Source organism: Esox lucius, chromosome 1, assembly GCF_011004845.1.
Source record: "Esox lucius isolate fEsoLuc1 chromosome 1, fEsoLuc1.pri, whole genome shotgun sequence".
Classification (NCBI taxonomy): Eukaryota; Metazoa; Chordata; class Actinopteri; order Esociformes; family Esocidae; genus Esox; species Esox lucius.
The window spans coordinates 36,328,736-36,346,666 of NC_047569.1; the positions used below are offsets into that span (position 1 = coordinate 36,328,736).

General features: G+C 43.6%; 1 protein-coding gene across 7 annotated transcripts in view; it reads left to right on the forward strand.

Annotated features, from left to right (window-relative positions):
• Positions 1–17,600, forward strand: part of ece2b (endothelin converting enzyme 2b) — a 45,004-nt gene extending 27,404 nt beyond the window's left edge. For all 7 annotated transcript variants that reach the window (XM_010898512.5, XM_010898513.5, XM_010898516.5 and 4 more), the window contains 14 exons: positions 2,123–2,269; positions 3,401–3,466; positions 3,819–4,007; positions 6,233–6,375; positions 7,104–7,218; positions 8,858–8,968; positions 9,973–10,071; positions 11,108–11,185; positions 11,285–11,388; positions 12,092–12,202; positions 12,325–12,392; positions 12,526–12,716; positions 13,040–13,135; positions 13,463–17,600. In XM_010898512.5, coding sequence (XP_010896814.3) covers positions 2,123–2,269; positions 3,401–3,466; positions 3,819–4,007; positions 6,233–6,375; positions 7,104–7,218; positions 8,858–8,968; positions 9,973–10,071; positions 11,108–11,185; positions 11,285–11,388; positions 12,092–12,202; positions 12,325–12,392; positions 12,526–12,716; positions 13,040–13,135; positions 13,463–13,639 — 1,695 coding nt within the window. In that variant the 3' untranslated portion in view covers positions 13,640–17,600. The remainder of the gene's footprint in view (positions 1–2,122; positions 2,270–3,400; positions 3,467–3,818; positions 4,008–6,232; positions 6,376–7,103; positions 7,219–8,857; positions 8,969–9,972; positions 10,072–11,107; positions 11,186–11,284; positions 11,389–12,091; positions 12,203–12,324; positions 12,393–12,525; positions 12,717–13,039; positions 13,136–13,462) is intronic.
• Positions 17,601–17,931: the final 331 nt, after the last annotated feature.

Sequence of the window (17,931 nt, forward strand, 5' to 3'; positions counted from 1 at the left end):
TGGATATTAGTCTGGTCTTCACATTATATTATTTTCACTCATTAACTGCTGTTAGAAGAACGGTAATGAAGCCTCGAATGGCCATCACTAACGATAACTGAATTTTGTCAAGTGAAAAGACGAGAGAATCATGAGTCCAGCAAAGTGTTTGTCTATCCTGCACAAATCCTAATATCCACCAGAACTGTTTTATGTTAGGCTTCCTATTACGTAGCTACGTTAAGTTGTAGCCAGCGAAGTTTTTTTTCCCCTGAACCTCAGGCATCATGCATTTTAGAACCTGTTGTTCCGGAGCCAGAGTCTCTAACTGCTACGCTATTTAACAAGGGGTAGTCAGTCACTCACTCACTCACTCAGTAAGAGACATTCGCTCTACTTATCCGACTCCACACAAAAATGCTCTGAGTAAAATCCGGAGATACTTGGTTGAGAAGTATTCCCTAGAGACCTATTTAGGATCATCCACATATATAAATCCTGAATTTAAGCATTAGAAGGGGGGAGATGACCTAAAATCGACATCTGGGTAAATGTTTTTACAAAATGTTCACTCGATTTCATGATATCCTCTGGAGGGTAAGACGATCAAGTCATCCTCCAATACCTGTGCTGCTCTCATTGAACTGGGAGGAAATGCCAGGGCCTTTCTGAACCAATGCTGGCGATTTGTTTTGTGTCTTGTATCCCTTCAAGTACTCACTATATTGACAGTTGCTGGAGGTGTATATACTGCTACTGAGTTGGTTTGTTGTTCCATCTATCTTAAATGGAAAACTGAAAGTGGCACTCAGTAAGAACATGTGCTAAAAGGCCACAATTTGGAGATGTCAAATGTCAATCAACAGCAGTACAATGTCACTCAGGACCCCCAGGACAACTTAATTTTATATCACATGACAGGTGGATTAAACCTAACCCAATCTAAATGACAGTGGATTAAACCTATCCCAATCTAAATGACAGTGGATTAAACCTATCCCAATCTAAATGACAGTGGATTAAACCTATCCCAATCTAAATGACATGTTGGTTAATCCTAACCCAATCTAAATGACAGTTGATTAATCCTAACCCAATCTAAATGACATGTTGGTTAATCCTAACCCAATCTAAATGACATGTTGGTTAATCCTAACCCAATCTAAATGACAGTTGATTAATCCTAACCCAATCTAAATGACATGTTGGTTAATCCTAACCCAATCTAAATGACATGTTGGTTAATCCTAACCCAATCTAAATGACAGTTGGTTAATCCTAACCCAATCTAAATGACATGTTGGTTAATCCTAACCCAATCTAAATGACATGTTGGTTAATCCTAACCCAATCTAAATGACAGTTGATTAATCCTAACCCAATCTAAATGACATGTTGGTTAATCCTAACCCAATCTAAATGACAGTTGGTTAATCCTAACCCAATCTAAATGACATGTTGGTTAATCCTAACCCAATCTAAATGACATGTTGGTTAATCCTAACCCAATCTAAATGACATGTTGGTTAATCCTAACCCAATCTAAATGACATGTTGGTTAATCCTAACCCAATCTAAATGACATGTTGGTTAATCCTAACCCAATCTAAATGACATGTTGGTTTATCCTAACCCAATCTAAATGACCTGTTGGTTAATCCTAACCCAATCTAAATGACATGTTGGTTAATCCTAACCCAATCTAAATGACATGTTGGTTAATCCTAACCCAATCTAAATGACATGTTGGTTAATCCTAACCCAATCTAAATGACAGTTGGTTAATCCTAACCCAATCTAAATGACAGTTGGTTAATCCTAACCCAATCTAAATGACATGTTGGTTAATCCTAACCCAATCTAAATGACATGTTGGTTAATCCTAACCCAACCTAAATGACATGTTGGTTAATCCTAACCCAATCTAAATGACATGTTGGTTAATCCTAACCCAATCTAAATGACAGTTGGTTAATCCTAACCCAATCTAAATGACATGTTGGTTAATCCTAACCCAATCTAAATGACATGTTGGTTAATCCTAACCCAACCTAAATGACATGTTGGTTAATCCTAACCCAATCTAAATGACATGTTGGTTAATCCTAACCCAATCTAAATGATAGCGGGTTAATGTGTGCAGACAGGGGGCTGGAACATCACAGGGCCGTGGGATAAGGACAACTTCATGGAGGTGCTGAAGACGGTTTCCGGGCCTTACCGCGCTCAGCCCTTCTTCACCATTGGCGTCAGTGTGGACCCCAAGAACTCCAACAGCAACGTCATCCAGGTCAGCTGGGTCTTTGGAAATCAACACCTGGGCTTGCACACAGAGGGGGCACACTACATTGTTTATTGTTTAAGAGGCGGGTGCATGCTCACTCTCCTTGCTTATTTGCATTGCTCTATCAATGTTGTTGTTTTATAGGGAGACAGGTGTAGAGGATGAAGTGGTGAAGTAGCAAAACACCAGTCTCAACATCAACAGTGAAGAGGCAACTCCGGGTTGCTGGCCTTCTGGGCGGAGTTCTTCCTCTGTCCAGTGTCTCTGTTCTTTTGACCATCTTAATCTTTTCTTTTTATTGGTCAGTCTGAGATAGGACTTTTCTTTGCCACTTTGCCTAGAGGGCCAGCATCCCGGAGTCGCCTCTTCACTGTTGACACTGAGACTGGTGTTTTGTGGGTACTGTTTAATGAAGCTGCCAGTTGAGGACCTGTGAGGCGTCTGTTTCTCCAACTAGACATTCTAATATATTTGTCCTCTTACTCAGTTGAGCACCGGGGCCTCCCACTCCTCTTTCTATTCTGGTTAGAGACAGTTTGCACTGTTCTGTGAAGGGAGTAGTACACATCGTTGAACAAGACCTTCAGTTTCTTGGCAATTTCTTTGCATGGATTAGCCCACATTTCTCAGAACAAGAATAGACTGATGAGTTTCACAAGAAGGTTTTTTGTTTCAGTCCGTTTTGAGCCTGTAATCAAACCCAAAAAACGCTGATGCTGAAGATACTGACTTAGTCTAAAGAATGCCAGGTTTATTGCTTCTTTAATCAGCACAAGGGTTTTCAGTGCTGCTAAAATAATAGCAAAAGGGTTTTCTAATGGCCAAGTAGCCTTTTTAAATGCTAAACTTGGATTAACGAACACAATGTGCCATTGGAACACAAGAGAGATTGGTGATAATGGGCCTCTTTATGCCAATGTTCCATTGAATTCCATCGAAAATCAGCCGTTTCCAGCTACAATAGTCATTTACAACATTAACAATGTCTACACTGTATTTCTGATCAATTCGATGTAATTTGAATGGACAAAAAAACATGTGTTAAAAAACCCCCATTCTTTCTAAGTGACCCTTTTGAACGTTAGTGTATATTTCGTAACATTCTATAAATTTTTATGTGTTTCTAATTTTCACCAGGTGGACCAATCAGGGCTGTTCCTTCCGTCACGAGACTATTACCTCAACAAGACGGCCAATGAAAAGGTGAGTAAAGTTCAAATGGGCAGAGGGTTGAAGGGAGTGGGGTGAGGTTTTAGTACTGATGGTCCCCGTAATGAAAATAGATTCCGTTTCCTCGGGATACCTGCACCATCTCTAGCTTGGGTAATTATTTCAAGCTTCAAGCTTCACAACATCAATAAAATGTGTTTTTCCCCTCCTAATGGCCTGTTGGGAATCTCTGTGAAACCTGCAGTACATGCCGTATACAGTGTTTGTGAAACACATTTAGCCAATCTAATTTTACCTTAACTCACCGCCTCCCTCATTTGTACTGCATGCTTCCATTTTGTCCAGACAGAACATCTCCTCAAGCCTATATTCTATCCCCTCCCAGGTGTTGAAAGCATATTTGGACTACATGGTGGAGCTGGGTTTGCTGCTGGGAGGAGATAAGAACTCCACAATGATCCAGATGCAGCAAATTTTGGACTTTGAGACGGCGCTCGCCAACATCACCGTACCACAGGACGAACGCCGTGACGAGGAGAAGATCTATCACAAGATCACCATCGCCGAACTACAGGTGTGTGTGTGTGTGTGTGAGAAACAACTTCAGGGCTAGCGTGCTGCAAACAGATGCATGTGGCGTGAGCATGTATCACAGACTTAAGGGGGTGGAACACCGCTGGTTTACTTTGAATAAATTACAGTCTGTTGTGTTTTCTATCCGCCTGTTTCCATTAGTGTCAAAACAGCCCTGTATTTCTCTGGCAGTGTCTCCACCCCACCTGCTCTCTACCACCGCCTGTCACTCGCCTGAGCCTCTTCACACCTCCCTCTTTTGTTTTATCCCTCCTCTGAGGTCTAGTTCTCCTCTCCTGCGGTCCACTTCTATGTTTTTGAACGCTCCACTGGTTGCCAAGGTGACTGTTGCCAAGAGCTGTTGCTAGGCCTTTCTATCGCCACGGCAGCAGAACTGCGGAGAGATAGTGAAGGGAATGCAAGTGGTTTCAAGGACATGGGGGGGATCCTTCTGTCAACACACAGAGGGAGAAAGAACCGAGGAACAGAGCGTAGAAACTCTTCTCCATTTCGTAGGGCTCTAAAGGCAGCGTTTATAGTATGGATTAAATCAGTGAAACAGATTTTAAGCAGATTGTATTTGGTGCAGAATTCTTATGTAATTGCTTCACTTTCACTAGGGGCCTAATAGAAACAAATGGCTGAGACAGGGATGAACTATCTGAACTTATCTTGTAAGAAACAGTTATGTTTTGGTTTTGTGTGGCCAAATGTTTTGGTTGCCCTTCTGAATGCACAAATGAACCCTAATCTGGTCCCAAAGAACCTCGTATGTTATGGAATGTAAGTAGTGGATGTGAAATGATCACAGTTGTTACATGCTTTGCAATACTTATACACACCGTAAAATGAACAGGAGCTTCTAACCTCCTGTCCTCACATATGTTGCATTGCATCAAATGGATTGTCTGAAAAAGACACTCACTGTCTTTTTGGTGTGCGTTCAGGACCAAACAACCACCCAGAAATACAGTTTAATTTTCATCAGGATGTTTCCCTCCCCCGCTATGCTCTGCGCTCCCACGCTCTGGATTTAGGCAGTAGGAGTTGGGGTCTGGGGCTGAGGGCTTCACTGTAATACCCCCACAGACCCTCCAAGATAGAGGCGGCTGTAATTGCGTCTGGGACCTGGAACGCAGACATGAGGGCTGGTCATCCGTGCTCTTCCTCTGCTGCAGGCTCCTCTCACCGTCTTGTGCGTCTCTCGTTTTGACAGGGCACCACTGGTATCCACACGTCCAACTGCATGAAATATAAAGTAGCCCAGAAATACAGATTGAATTGCTCTCAGGCAAATTCATCGAGTCACACTTCACAGAACATGTCGGTTCCACTGTGGCCTCCTCAGCAAGGAGAACGTGTCTCTCAATAATAACTGTTTTTTTTCTCTCCCCCCCCCCCTCGTGTTCTGTCTAAATGCTGTGGATCATTTGGTTCAGTCTGAGTAACAGATTGGGTTCCATTCCACTCTCCAGACGTGCGCACTCACACTCTTCCTGTATGCATATAAAAGGCATTGGACTGTTGCTAGCTTGCCTGGAGGTCATTTCCTCCATATTACTCGCGGTGGTTTATTTATTTCTCCTCCATGAGTGCGCACGTCGCGAGAAGCATAGAGATTTAGAACGTTGCCTGGGAGTTTTGTCGAACTGTTTCAGGCCACGAGTACATTTCTAATGTTGTCTCCTGTGTTTTTAAACAATGTTTGGTGTATGAAGGGGTGTCCCTTTGCTGAAACCTAAAATCCTTAATTGAAACAATGGAAAAAGAGCCGGAGAAATGGTTCATGAAGTCGGTTCGTAAACAGAACAACAGGCATGTCTTGAGGCTAGAGGGTTTATTTCCATGTATACAGGCGTGTATTTTTTGGTAGTGATGGGATATGAAAGGTGTTAAAAGAATTCAACAGATATGTCATTCATCTGAGTAAAACAAGCTTCTCTTTTGAGTCACGGCGGGATATGAATGTAATAAGATTAGCGGGCATTCAGGACTATGCCATTCATCTTTAAGCCCAAAAAGGGATGAAACAACCAGGGATTGTAGCATGAAGCTAACTATTAAGAAATCCTGTGTGGATCCAGAGCTATACAACAAACGCTATAATGATGCTTCTATGTGGGACATGGACTCCTCTCAGTCGGGAAGGTTAAAAAGACGATCTGAAAACGCGGTGGCCTGTCCTTTTACGTAACGTCTCTGACCTTTATCCTTGCTCTCCCTCAGCTCCTGGCTCCTGCGGTGGACTGGGTGGATTATCTAACCTCCGCTCTGTCTCCTCTGGAGCTGAACGACACTGAACCCGTCGTGCTGTATGCCAAGGACTACCTACAACAAGTGTCTGAGCTGATCAACAAGACCGAGCGCAGGTCAGGACCCGGACAGAATCTAACCCCCGTCGGGGCCAAGAAGGCTCGGTTTTTCTTGGTCGGAAGGATTTCTGCAGCCGTGACACACTCCCATTCTAGTCATGTAGCTGAGACGGTTGTCCGAAGGACACACAGGAACCCTACTGTTTTAGTGGGTGCCATGACAACCCTAGTGACCACAGAAGACACCTGTTTAATGTCCTGTCTACAAGACGGCACCCAAGCGGGGCAATGTCTCAGTCAGGCCCTGGGGCAGTGGGACTTAATTACTCCAGTAAAGGGAAGAGTGCCCCCTATTGGCCTTCCAACACTACAGCAGTGGTGTCCCCATATAGGGACTGCTGATTGGGTCATAGCTGAGTAGACAGCCAATCTAAGAGGTACTTCCTGACCACCTGACTTGACAAGGAAATATTACTTCCCTAGCCGTTTTCCCCCTCAGGTTATGTGGTGATGGTGTGTCACTTCTACTTGAGGGAGCTCTGGCTTGTAATGGACTCCAGAGGGGTGTATATGATTCTGATTGTAAACTGGTTTTATGATTAAGAAGGCATCTGACAAGTTTCTTCTGCAACCAGATATGATCTATTTTCCAGATCAGATGTATTTTACCTGTTGCAGTTATTGTACAACCAAAGTCAGCTAATAGGACAGTCCTTAACTGACACTGCTGTTTGTTAACATCTCCCTGTCTCTCCCATATTCTCCCACTTCTCCTTGTCTCTCAGCCTACTCAACAACTACATGATGTGGAATCTGGTGCAGAAAGGAGTGTCAAGTCTGGACCAGCGTTTTGAGAACGCCCAAGACAAGCTTTTGGAGAGCCTGTATGGAACCAAGAAGGTGTGTGCTAAGGCAGAAATGTTACTAAAATCCCAAAGTTGTAAACTACTTTGATCCAGGGTCCAAACCACTCTGGTTGAATGTATTGCACTATAAAGGAAATGGGTTGTCATCTGGGATTCTGTCTGGAATTGATTAATGCTGCTGCATAGAATACCTGGTTAGGTCTGATTTGTCAGACACAGATTAAGCCTCGTCTTGGATAAAACAGCAATTTCAATTGAGATTTTCCGTTGAGCAGGCTTTTTAGTTAAGGATTTGGCTTAATCTATGTCTAGGACACTGGCTTGGTGATTTAAATGTGAGATTGTGTTTGGGATTTTAGCAAGTGATACAAAGGTTTCCATATGTTTTTGGTCCACAAAATGTTTGTGATCAAAGACCTAGCTTAACTTATTTCAATTCTGACTATAACAGTATCTTACAATAAATATGACAGTATTTTAATCTGAAGGAAGTATGGTTTAAAGAGATTGAAATGCATCAGAAAGGTATTGGGAAGTTCAGAAGATAGTCAAGCAAAAATGTTGTATGGAAAGTACATTATCATTGTCATTAACCTTCTATTCCCCCAGTCTAGTTTGTTTTCTGGTCCGTTTGTCAAGCTAGTTTTTTTTACTCCTGTCTGGCTTGCTGCCACTGAAAAGAAGAAAAGATTTCCTCAGAGTCATGTCTTTCACAAAGAGTGTTCATCATATTTTGTAGCTTTAGATCATCCAAAAGTTGGTTTAAACATTCTTCTTGCACAAACTAAACATGAATAATGTACCTGGACCAATCAGTGTTACTATAAAAGACCTAGTCAGTCACCATGGTGACTGAGTCAAACTGATCGAGTATTTAAACATTTGCTTGTTTTAGTGCCCCCTTGTGGTCAACATTCATATTATTTGATATGTTCAGTGTTTGAAACGTGTAGCAAAATGTTATATTATGAATATCCTTAACATTCATGTACCATGACACACCCACCTGGATGTTTATTGGTCAGTAGTGACCGTTTTAACTTCGAATTACAAAATGTCTCCATTATGTTTTGTGCCGATTGGTCATTCAGTGCTATAGATGAAACTTTTTAAATGTTTCACTAAATTTGAAATGGCGGAAAATCCATCATGAGTAGAAAGACATACAGCGCCATCAAGAAATTGTGTTTTTGACAAGATTTCTAATTGATTAAATACATTATTGCCTTCAATATTGTTATTTTATTGAAAACTGAAAGTACATTCTCCAGTATTAAGTCCAATAGCACAACAAAAAGTGGACAAAGTGAAGGGGTCAGAATACATTCCAAAGACACTTCATGTACCGTATTTCCTAACTTTAGGCAAAACTGGGTGAGTGACACGACCTTGGGTCAACGGCGGATCTCTATGGCAGGATGTGTCATGCACCCACGTCTTGTCTAAATCAGGCCAGTGGTGTCAGATAGCACGTGATTCAGATACGTACGGACAGATCCAGTGTCCCTCGTCTCACTGTAGGGGACAATCAGGAATACTGAGTAACATTTCTCAGCACATTTAAAGTAAACACACTTTTCACAAGAATAAGATAGATTAACCAGCTGGTGACTTATCTTGGTTGTCTGTCTGTCTGTTTGTGTGTGTTTGTGTGTGTGTGGGTGTTGATTTAGTCCTGCACACCTCGATGGCAGACCTGCATAGGGAACACAGATGACACTCTTGGCTTCGCCCTGGGAGCGCTCTTTGTCAAAGCAACGTTTGATAAACACAGCAAAGAGATTGTGAGTAAGAAAGGCACACAACAGCAATTTAATCTGTTCAAGTCGCTGAGGGGTTTTGCTATGGTAAATGATGCATTACAGCCCCCTAGTGGTTACATTGTGTAAAGTCAGATGATCTGCTAAAATGGTGTTATAACGAATTACATGCATGTTCATAAAGCATAATGAATAAATGCAGGTGAGTTGTAACAGTAATAATGCTACTACATTTTGTATCAGTTGTTATAAATATTTGCCGTTAATAGTCATGTGATTTTGCAGTAGTTCTGCCGAAGGGAGCGGAATAAAAAGTAGAGATTGGTCTTGCATGGATAACTTGGATAGAGAATGGATCGTCAGTATTATTATGGGGTGGAACCATGGGTTCATATTTTATACATTTACACATATTAATTATTTTATGCATTTCTCTAAAATCTTTTGAAAAACATTTTTACAATACACAAAACGTCTGCAGTGAAGCTGTTCTACTACTCATAACCCCCCCCCCGGCCCCCTCCCCAGAAAGCTAAATCTCTAATGCCATGACCGTTATGTTACCTCTCTCTCAGCAACCTAACTCCCTCTGAGCTGCAGCTCCCTCGTCACACCCCTTGGCTTCCATCAGCCCATCTATCTCCACTTCCCCTCTGTTATAACCTAATCCAATAGAATCAACCAATTGCAAGTGAAAGTTTTCTTTTTTGCTAACAATTCTAACAAATTATCAACTGACTGCCCGGGTCCCTTTATATCTCCCCCAAAATGCTACTCAGAAGAATATAGAATAATTGTTAACTTTTTTTGAGAATGTGTGACCAATAGCAATCTACCTGAGGGCAATACCAAATCAAATGGTCTAACGGTAGATCTGTGTCCTAGCAGATAGAGAGGCGGTTTTGGGGGTAGAAACACCAGCAGAAAGTAGAAAGAGAGATGTATGGGGGAGAGCAGGGTAACTGTAAAACAAGCCTCTATATGATCCTTTCTTCTTCCAATGTTTCAATCTGTCATGCCGCTATCAGGCAGAGGGAATGATCAATGAGATCCGAACTGCCTTCAAAGATGCTCTGGATCACCTTGACTGGATGGATAAACAAACACGGCAAGCAGCCAAGGACAAGGTCTGAGATGCTATCACCTACGGAATGGGTTATGTGTGGGTGCCGGAGGCTATGTACTGTATGTCTGTGAAAGGTGTGTGTGTGTGTGTGTGTGTGTGTGTGTGTGTGTGTCTAGACATGTATAAGACAGTGAGGACAAGACTGTTATGTACAGTAAGGTTGCAAAACTACTTGAACTAAAGGCTGTGTTCATGAATGCCGACCATTGTTTTTAACCTAATCTGGTAACGTTGTCATCATAACTACTGTCTTTTTTATGTGGATGACTACGCAGAATAGCACACAGTGCAGCATGGAAGGAAAGCAGCATGATTATCTGCACTGGTAACTCGGTTACAGTGTGCCAGGCCTGTGGACAGCCAATCAATCCGACCTTTCTTTGGCTAGCAGGGTTCATTAGGTCAGAGCAGGAATATAAAACGTTAATATCCTCAGCTGTGAGTAATGGAGATGTTTTTGTGCCAAAGCAACAAGTATTTGAAACATTTTAGGGATGTACAGCTCTGGAAAGGTTTACACTACACCTTTTTCTATCCTTTTCAAAAAACGGTTTTGAGTGAGGAACAGAAGGGTTAATATTAAAAGACCGCTGCAAATTGAACGCTTCTGTTCCTCATTCGAAACTTTCCTTTTCATCTTTTTTGGAAAGAAGAAAAAATGTGCAGTGGTCTCATTTCTTCCGAACCTGTAAGTGATCATCTATACCAGAGGTTCCCAAACTGTGGGTCGTGAACAACTTTTGTGTCATGAAAGTGTCCACTTTGGTACTTGGGTTGTGGCAGGATTGTGCATGATATATATGTAAATTATAATATTTAAAATATTTTCGAACAAAGCATTAGTCTTCTAAAAATATCCAGATGTCAGATAAAACATAACAATTCAGCAATTTTGTGAAAAGCACAACCTCTGTCCAGACCCTGGCCCCTTGGTCCAGACCTTCAAATAATGGAACCAGGAGGATTCTAGGCCTTTTTCTTCATCTTGCTCTGTCTCTCTCTGTCTCTCTCATCCTTTTTGGCCACTTGGTCTTCAGGCGGACGCCATATATGACATGATTGGATTCCCTGATTTCATTCTTGAACCCAAAGAACTAGATGATGTTTATGATGGGGTGAGTGCCTTTTGTTTAGTTGTTTAATGACCGAACCCTACAGGACTGTCAAAACAATGGCCCGTTTTAAGCGCTGTCTGTCCCTGTCACTCTTTGCAGTATGAGGTCTCAGAAGACAACTTTTTCCAGAACGCGCTCAATTTCTACAACTTCTCTGCCAGGGTGATGGCCGATCAGCTCCGCAAGCCCCCTAACAGAGACCAGTGAGCCTTCATCAGCTACATGTTATCATCATAAAAATCATGGCCATCGTTGTTGGATTTCAAACTGTGCTCTGTTCTCAATGAAGTGTTGCTCTGATCAGCTGAGATGCTGTTTTCTCCTGTGGTGACCGGTGATACTTTTGTTTTTACAACTAAATGTTGGATTATTTCTTACCCTGATAGTAGTATATGGGACAAGAGAAACTGCGGTTTTCAATTTCCTTTAAACAGACATGTTTTTGAAACATTAACTCTGAAACATTAACCTGAAATCAACTATAAATCAACTATTTTATGTTACTTAAGGGCGGTTTGACCATTACAAAACACATTTTCTCATATACCCTCATTAAATCAATAGATCTTTAAGCAATGGCGGCAAAAGGTAGCTGAAGTTTGCCGTGGCTGAAAATGTAACCATGGATTATTATGTCTCTTGCGCCATAGAGAGCCTTTAGGCGAGGAACCATCTAACGTCCAATTGTAAAAAGTGGAAGTGTCCTTTAGGGACCGGAGGACAGGCCTGTTGTCAGGGCTTGATCAGAGTGACCTTCCATTTAGGAAATGAGCAGTCCTCCCCTCAGCAACATTCACTGGGTGTCTCCCTCACCCATGTGTTTCCCTCACCCATGTGTCTCCCTCACCCATGTGTCTCCCTCACCCATGTGTCTCCCTCACCCATGTCTCTGACACCTTCCTTTAGATGGAGTATGACCCCTCCCACAGTCAACGCCTACTACATGCCCACTAAGAATGGCATCGTCTTTCCGGCTGGAATCCTTCAGGCGCCCTTTTATGCCCATGATCACCCCAAGTGAGTCAGTTTATGTGTGTGTGTGTGTGTGTGTGTGTGTGTGTGAGTGTGTCCATGTGTGAGTATGTGCATGTGTCTATGTTTGAACACAGCTTCACTGACCCTATGTGAATTCTCCACAGAGCGCTGAACTTCGGGGGCATTGGCGTCGTGATGGGCCACGAGCTCACTCACGCCTTTGACGACCAGGGTTAGTTTTCGCCTTGACCCTGGGCTCCGCGGAGGTCATGAACACTCAAACAACCACGAAAACGTCAAGCATGCACAGGCACGTTTCGTTATTATTATTATTTTTTTTTTAAAGATTATCTTTCCTTATTCAGGCAGAGAATACGACAAAGACGGGAACCTTCGGCCGTGGTGGCAAAATTCCTCTGTGGACGCATTTAAGAATCGCACCGAATGCATGGTGGAGCAGTACAATGGATTTACAATCAATGGGGAGCATATCAATGGGAAACAGACACTGGGTGAGAACATTGCTGACAATGGAGGATTAAAGGCTGCATACAATGTAAGTGACTCTCCTTTAACACGTTACACTTATTTAAACCTGTCTAGGCATCTAGTCCTTACTGTAGTAAAGTTCAGTCATTTTGAAACTGTTTCCATTGTAATGGTTTTCCGCCATCATTGCTGACCATCCATGCAATTCCATAGTACTTAAGTAAGAAACAGTTGGTAAACGTTAACTACGCGTTAGTCCATTACAATGGCTGATGGAGTCTCCCAGCCAGTATGACTGAGGTGGGTGCCTGTGGTCCCCAGTCAGATGTGGTCCTCTGTTAAGCCTGACTTCACGTGGGGGTTTCAGTCACCTTTCTCCATTGTGCTCAGGCATACAAGACATGGGTGCAGGAGAACGGCGAGGAGAAGAGGTTGCCTGCGGTCAACTTGACCAATGACCAACTGTTCTTCGTAGGATTCGCCCAGGTGGGTGACCGAAGCCTCGGAACGGAAGCACTGAGTTCACAGAAATAGTCCATTCATCAAATACCATCAAATATTCATCAAATATCATAATGGCCCAGAGGTTTTTCAGGTCAGGTGTTGCTCTTCTGGCACCACGTCTTGATATAAGATAAGGCAGTGAATTCATGGTACAACTGAGGGCTGTGTGTTCTAACAAACTGAGTAGATAAGAATGAAAAACAAGTTTGAAAGCAGAATGAGTTTAACACACAGTCATTAGGAAGATAGGGGGGGGATATGATTTTGCGAGGCATCTTCCTCACCAGGGGACTCTTCCATTTCTGTCAGGTGTGGTGTTCTGTGCGCACCCCTGAGAGCGCTCACGAGGGACTCATGACTGACCCCCACAGCCCCCCGAAGTTCCGTGTCATCGGCACCCTCTCCAACTCACCAGACTTTGCCGAGCACTTCCAGTGCCCCGGTGGCTCCCCAATGAACTCGGGTCACCGCTGCGTGGTTTGGTAGGGCCAGCATGGAGCGCTGGGGGGTGTGGGGGGGGGGCTCTGTTGGTGAAGGCTGCATGAAGAACCAAGACGAGGAGGGAACTGTAGGAGCTGAACCCTCCGACTGGAACCTCAGACCCATCATCACATTTGTGTTCATTTTTTTTCTGTTTCCTGATGCTGGATTATTTGTGGTTTGTGCAGAACAGGTACCGGATGACCCTGAGGGAGGCATGTGGAGAAACATGTTATCCGCTGGTGTGTTTGGGATGGTTTTTGTCTTGTTTCACCCCAGCCACACTCCACCACCCCAGTGTCACACAACTCCCCCCCCATTACTCAGTGGGCCACTAATGCACGTTTTGTATATTATTTGCTGGACTTGAAAAGAGGAGGAGCCACTAGGGGCTGTCTGCCCCACCCCCTTCCTCCGTTGCTGTCCTGCCTGGGTGCCCTGTTTACAGGTGAAATTCATGTACATCACAGGATGTGCTCAGGTCCCACTGTGACTTCACCAAATGGACAGAAACAATCACTGTGACCTCACGTTAAGTTTTGAAACCTCCCTGTGACGTCGCAGAATGGATTCAGCTGCCTCCGTGACCTTACGAGAAGCATTGAAACATCACTGTGACGTCGCAGAATGGATTCAGCTGCCTCCGTGACCTCACGAGAAGCATTGAAACATCACTGTGACGTCGCAGAATGGATTCAGCTGCCTATATGACCTCACAGGAAGCTTGAAACATTACTTTGACGTCACAGTGTGGGTTCTACCACTTCTGTGAACTTATAGGAAGTACACAAACTTCACTGTGATTGACCATTACAGCTACAAAGCTTCACCTCAAATATCCTCCCCATTCCCTATATACTATAGAATACACCGGTACGTGGCTCTGGTATATTGACCTATATGGGGTGTCATTTGAGATGAATTCATTTAGACACAGCTCTCCCTCGATTTCTCTGTTGCTTCACAGGAAGTGCACCCAGGTTCCTCACAGATTCTACTCAGCTCCCTTTGTGAAGTCACAGTGAATCCAGAGACGGTGTTTGTACTGTGACCTAACAGCTTTAAAATGGCCTCCTATGTATCATGTCCTACTACTCGTATAAAAGCACTGGGCAGGAAAGAGCGTGACAGAAGCTTGTTGATATGCCTTGTCCACATGTCCACATGTTGCTCACATTTCTTAAAAATTGGTGGCAAGCGGCATAAGTCCATAGGAAAGGGGATAAAGCCACTGAACAGTGTTGATCCAACCAGGAGGATGTAAATGTTCGACCTTGAACACTGATCTTGGTTCCGTTAAGCATTTTCCCCACTAGTGGTTAACGCTGGTCTAAGGTCAGAAGCTGACCTTAGATCTGCACTTAGGGGATATTTCACCCTTGAGCAACCAGAGGATGGGCGGAGCTTGCTCTGGGACCTCCAGGCAGTGCTGGACTGGCCGTGACTCCAGAGGAAGGGACATTCGCCACTTGCTTTCCTATTGTGTTTTAGTTGTTGTTGCTGATATTGTTGTTGGCGTATTCTGAAGTTGACAAAGTTAAAATGAGACGCTCATTTTTTTAAAACTGCTTTTGCCAAAGATTTGTTTCGTTCTCACCGTTGATTCTTTGTTTTTTCCTGTACGCTGACAAAGTTTGTTCCATGGTTAACTGAGCCGCCTTAGAAGCCGGTCTGACGTTTAGTGTTCAGGCTTGATTTTCAAAAGGACAGTCTGTGTGTTAGCGCGTGGGTGAGGGAGTACACCCGCGTGTGGGCGCGCACGTGTGCGTAACGCTTGTGCGTCCTGATGCCTTTCAGGCTGCGCCTACGTTGAACCGTTGACCGTGTCAAGTCTGCTGCAGTGGTTTCACCTCACATTCCCAGAAAAAAAACTGCACTCGTTTGAAATGTCTGGATACGTTGAGAAAAGGGGGCACGTTCCCGGGTCACTCCAGGGCGGAGTTCCCGGGTCACTCCAGGGCGGAGTTCCCGGGTCACTCCAGGGCGGAGTTCCCGGGGCGTGTCGTGAGGAAGGGCCTATTCTAGCTGTGCTACTCGTGTTAGCCACTCATGAGTCCCACGTACATTGATGCTGTCCACTTCAGTCTGCACTTTAAAACGTTTTGAAGAGTAATTCACAGGAAGACCTGATAAATGTGTGGTTAGCACACAGGTACTGCACTCCATACTCAACCGTACCCCACCCCACCACCACCCCCCCCATCCCCAACACGGAACAATCCCATTGGCTCCTGAGAGGAGGCCACGCCAATGTAAAACTACTGTAGTTCTTTAATGCTGGTGGTGTTGCATTATCTAATGTAAGACTGAGGTAAATGAAGTCACTTGTATTGGCTGCTGTACAGAAATGCCTTTCAATTTCTCAACAATAAAGATGCATCCACCCAGTTCATTATAACGGTCATCATCGTACATTTCGGATATCTAACGCGGAGAGTTGGTTATCTGTATTCTAACACAACACGTTTCTATCTGATCGCTTTTTCCACCCCAATAAGTCCTCTGTACAAGGTTTACACAGGTAGGGGTCATGATTCTGAGGTCATAAAGAGGTCCATTAACATAGAGGGTTGGTTGAGGGTTAGCCTTAAATATTTATGTAGTTATATTATATATATATATAAAACTACATATATATATTGCGTTTTATATATATGTGTGTGTGTATGTATATATATATAAATGCAAGCAAAAAAGTTCACTTGAAAGTAAAAGCCTTTAATTAGCCAGCTCATGCCATAAAGTGTCCTCTCTTTGGAACAGTGTTCTGTGTCCGTCTCAATGACTCCACTATTCTCTCATTTCCTCAGGCTTCTCTGTCTTGTCATACTCTTTGTTCGCAGTATTACACCCTGTTAAGGAGAACATCATTTAAACGTAGAAACACAAAAAAACAACCACTGCTATACCAGGCTCCTGGCTTAGACTGACCTATGGTTGAGACCCGATGGGGAAATAGTGCTGCAAAACGAGTCTCGACTAGTTCACTAGGGCCCCACTTTTAGTCCACTTTCCATTTGGTGTATAATGAACACTTCTGCCGGTCAGTACCTGCCTAGCATCCAGCCGGGCCCCTCTCCACATCTCTCAGTCAACAACAAAATGAACAAACACTGCAAGCGATCAGAGGCCCCGGGGAAGAAAAAAAAAAAAAAACGTGCCTCAGGACGGATGACCATTGACTGACATGTAACACTGATACATCTGCCCATGCACATGCGCGTTATTACACACATATAGCTAGCTGGTGGTCACGTCTGTCTTAAGTATGTCAGTGTTGATGTGTGGTGTTAGATTGCCAGGCTCTCACGGTGGCTGTGGAGCAGACTGGCTGTTCAGCTCCTCTTGTCACTGTATTGCAGGTTTTGGGCGTACTTCTGTCTGTTGATTCAGAAGGTTCTGTGAGTTCAACGTTCCACTCAAATGCCTCGGGTAGAACTGGAATTACTTTGAGATTTCAGCTGATGTCCTGAATTATAATGACTTTTAATTGAATTGACTCTAAGCCTGCTATATTCCCTGTAAATGAGACCATTATCTGTGTCCCTGTGTAATCGTGTCGTGGGAATATTTGCCTTATTTATATTTTTGAGTTCTTGTTCCGATTGGTATTGGTACATTTATTTTATTTTTTCTGTGACCAGGTGGGTTGAATTCCAGCCAAGTGCTTTTTACACTTAACCCTTTACTGGGTTGAGGTCAGTTCCATGTCAATTCTGGGAGTGAACTGAATTCTCACACGGAAACCTCTTCCTGAATATGACTGAATTGAAATGGAAATGACTGCAAGCCTTCTGCAGAAACTTTTTTTTTGAGGGATGTATTATTATTGTTTTTAATAAAAGCAAATGCCCAGCTTTATCTAGAACGGGGAAACCCGTTGTTCCCCAACTGTAGTACAAAATTCTGCTGTAGTACAAGACTGCAAACAGAACAAATGAAACTGAAATAAAGGAGCTATATATTATAGAAGTGGTCATGTTTTTTAACATAACAGTTTATTGCCATAACTTACCGTTGAGACTACAACATAGGTACGAAAAAAACCAAACAGAATCACTCGACCGAAAACTCGACCCAGCAGAGCTACTTTGACAACTTGAAGACCAAGAGAGGCCTCTCAATGAGCTGGTCCCACTCGTCCTGAGGAGCATTACCTCCCTCCCGGGGACTGCTAGCTTGCCATTGCAGCCCTCCGCCCGGAGAAGACCCTGCCACGCTTACGGTGGGTGGTGGGGGCGGTGGGTGCACGACTGTCTCGGCGTCCCTAGTCGTGCCCCGGTTGCAGAGTGCTCCCC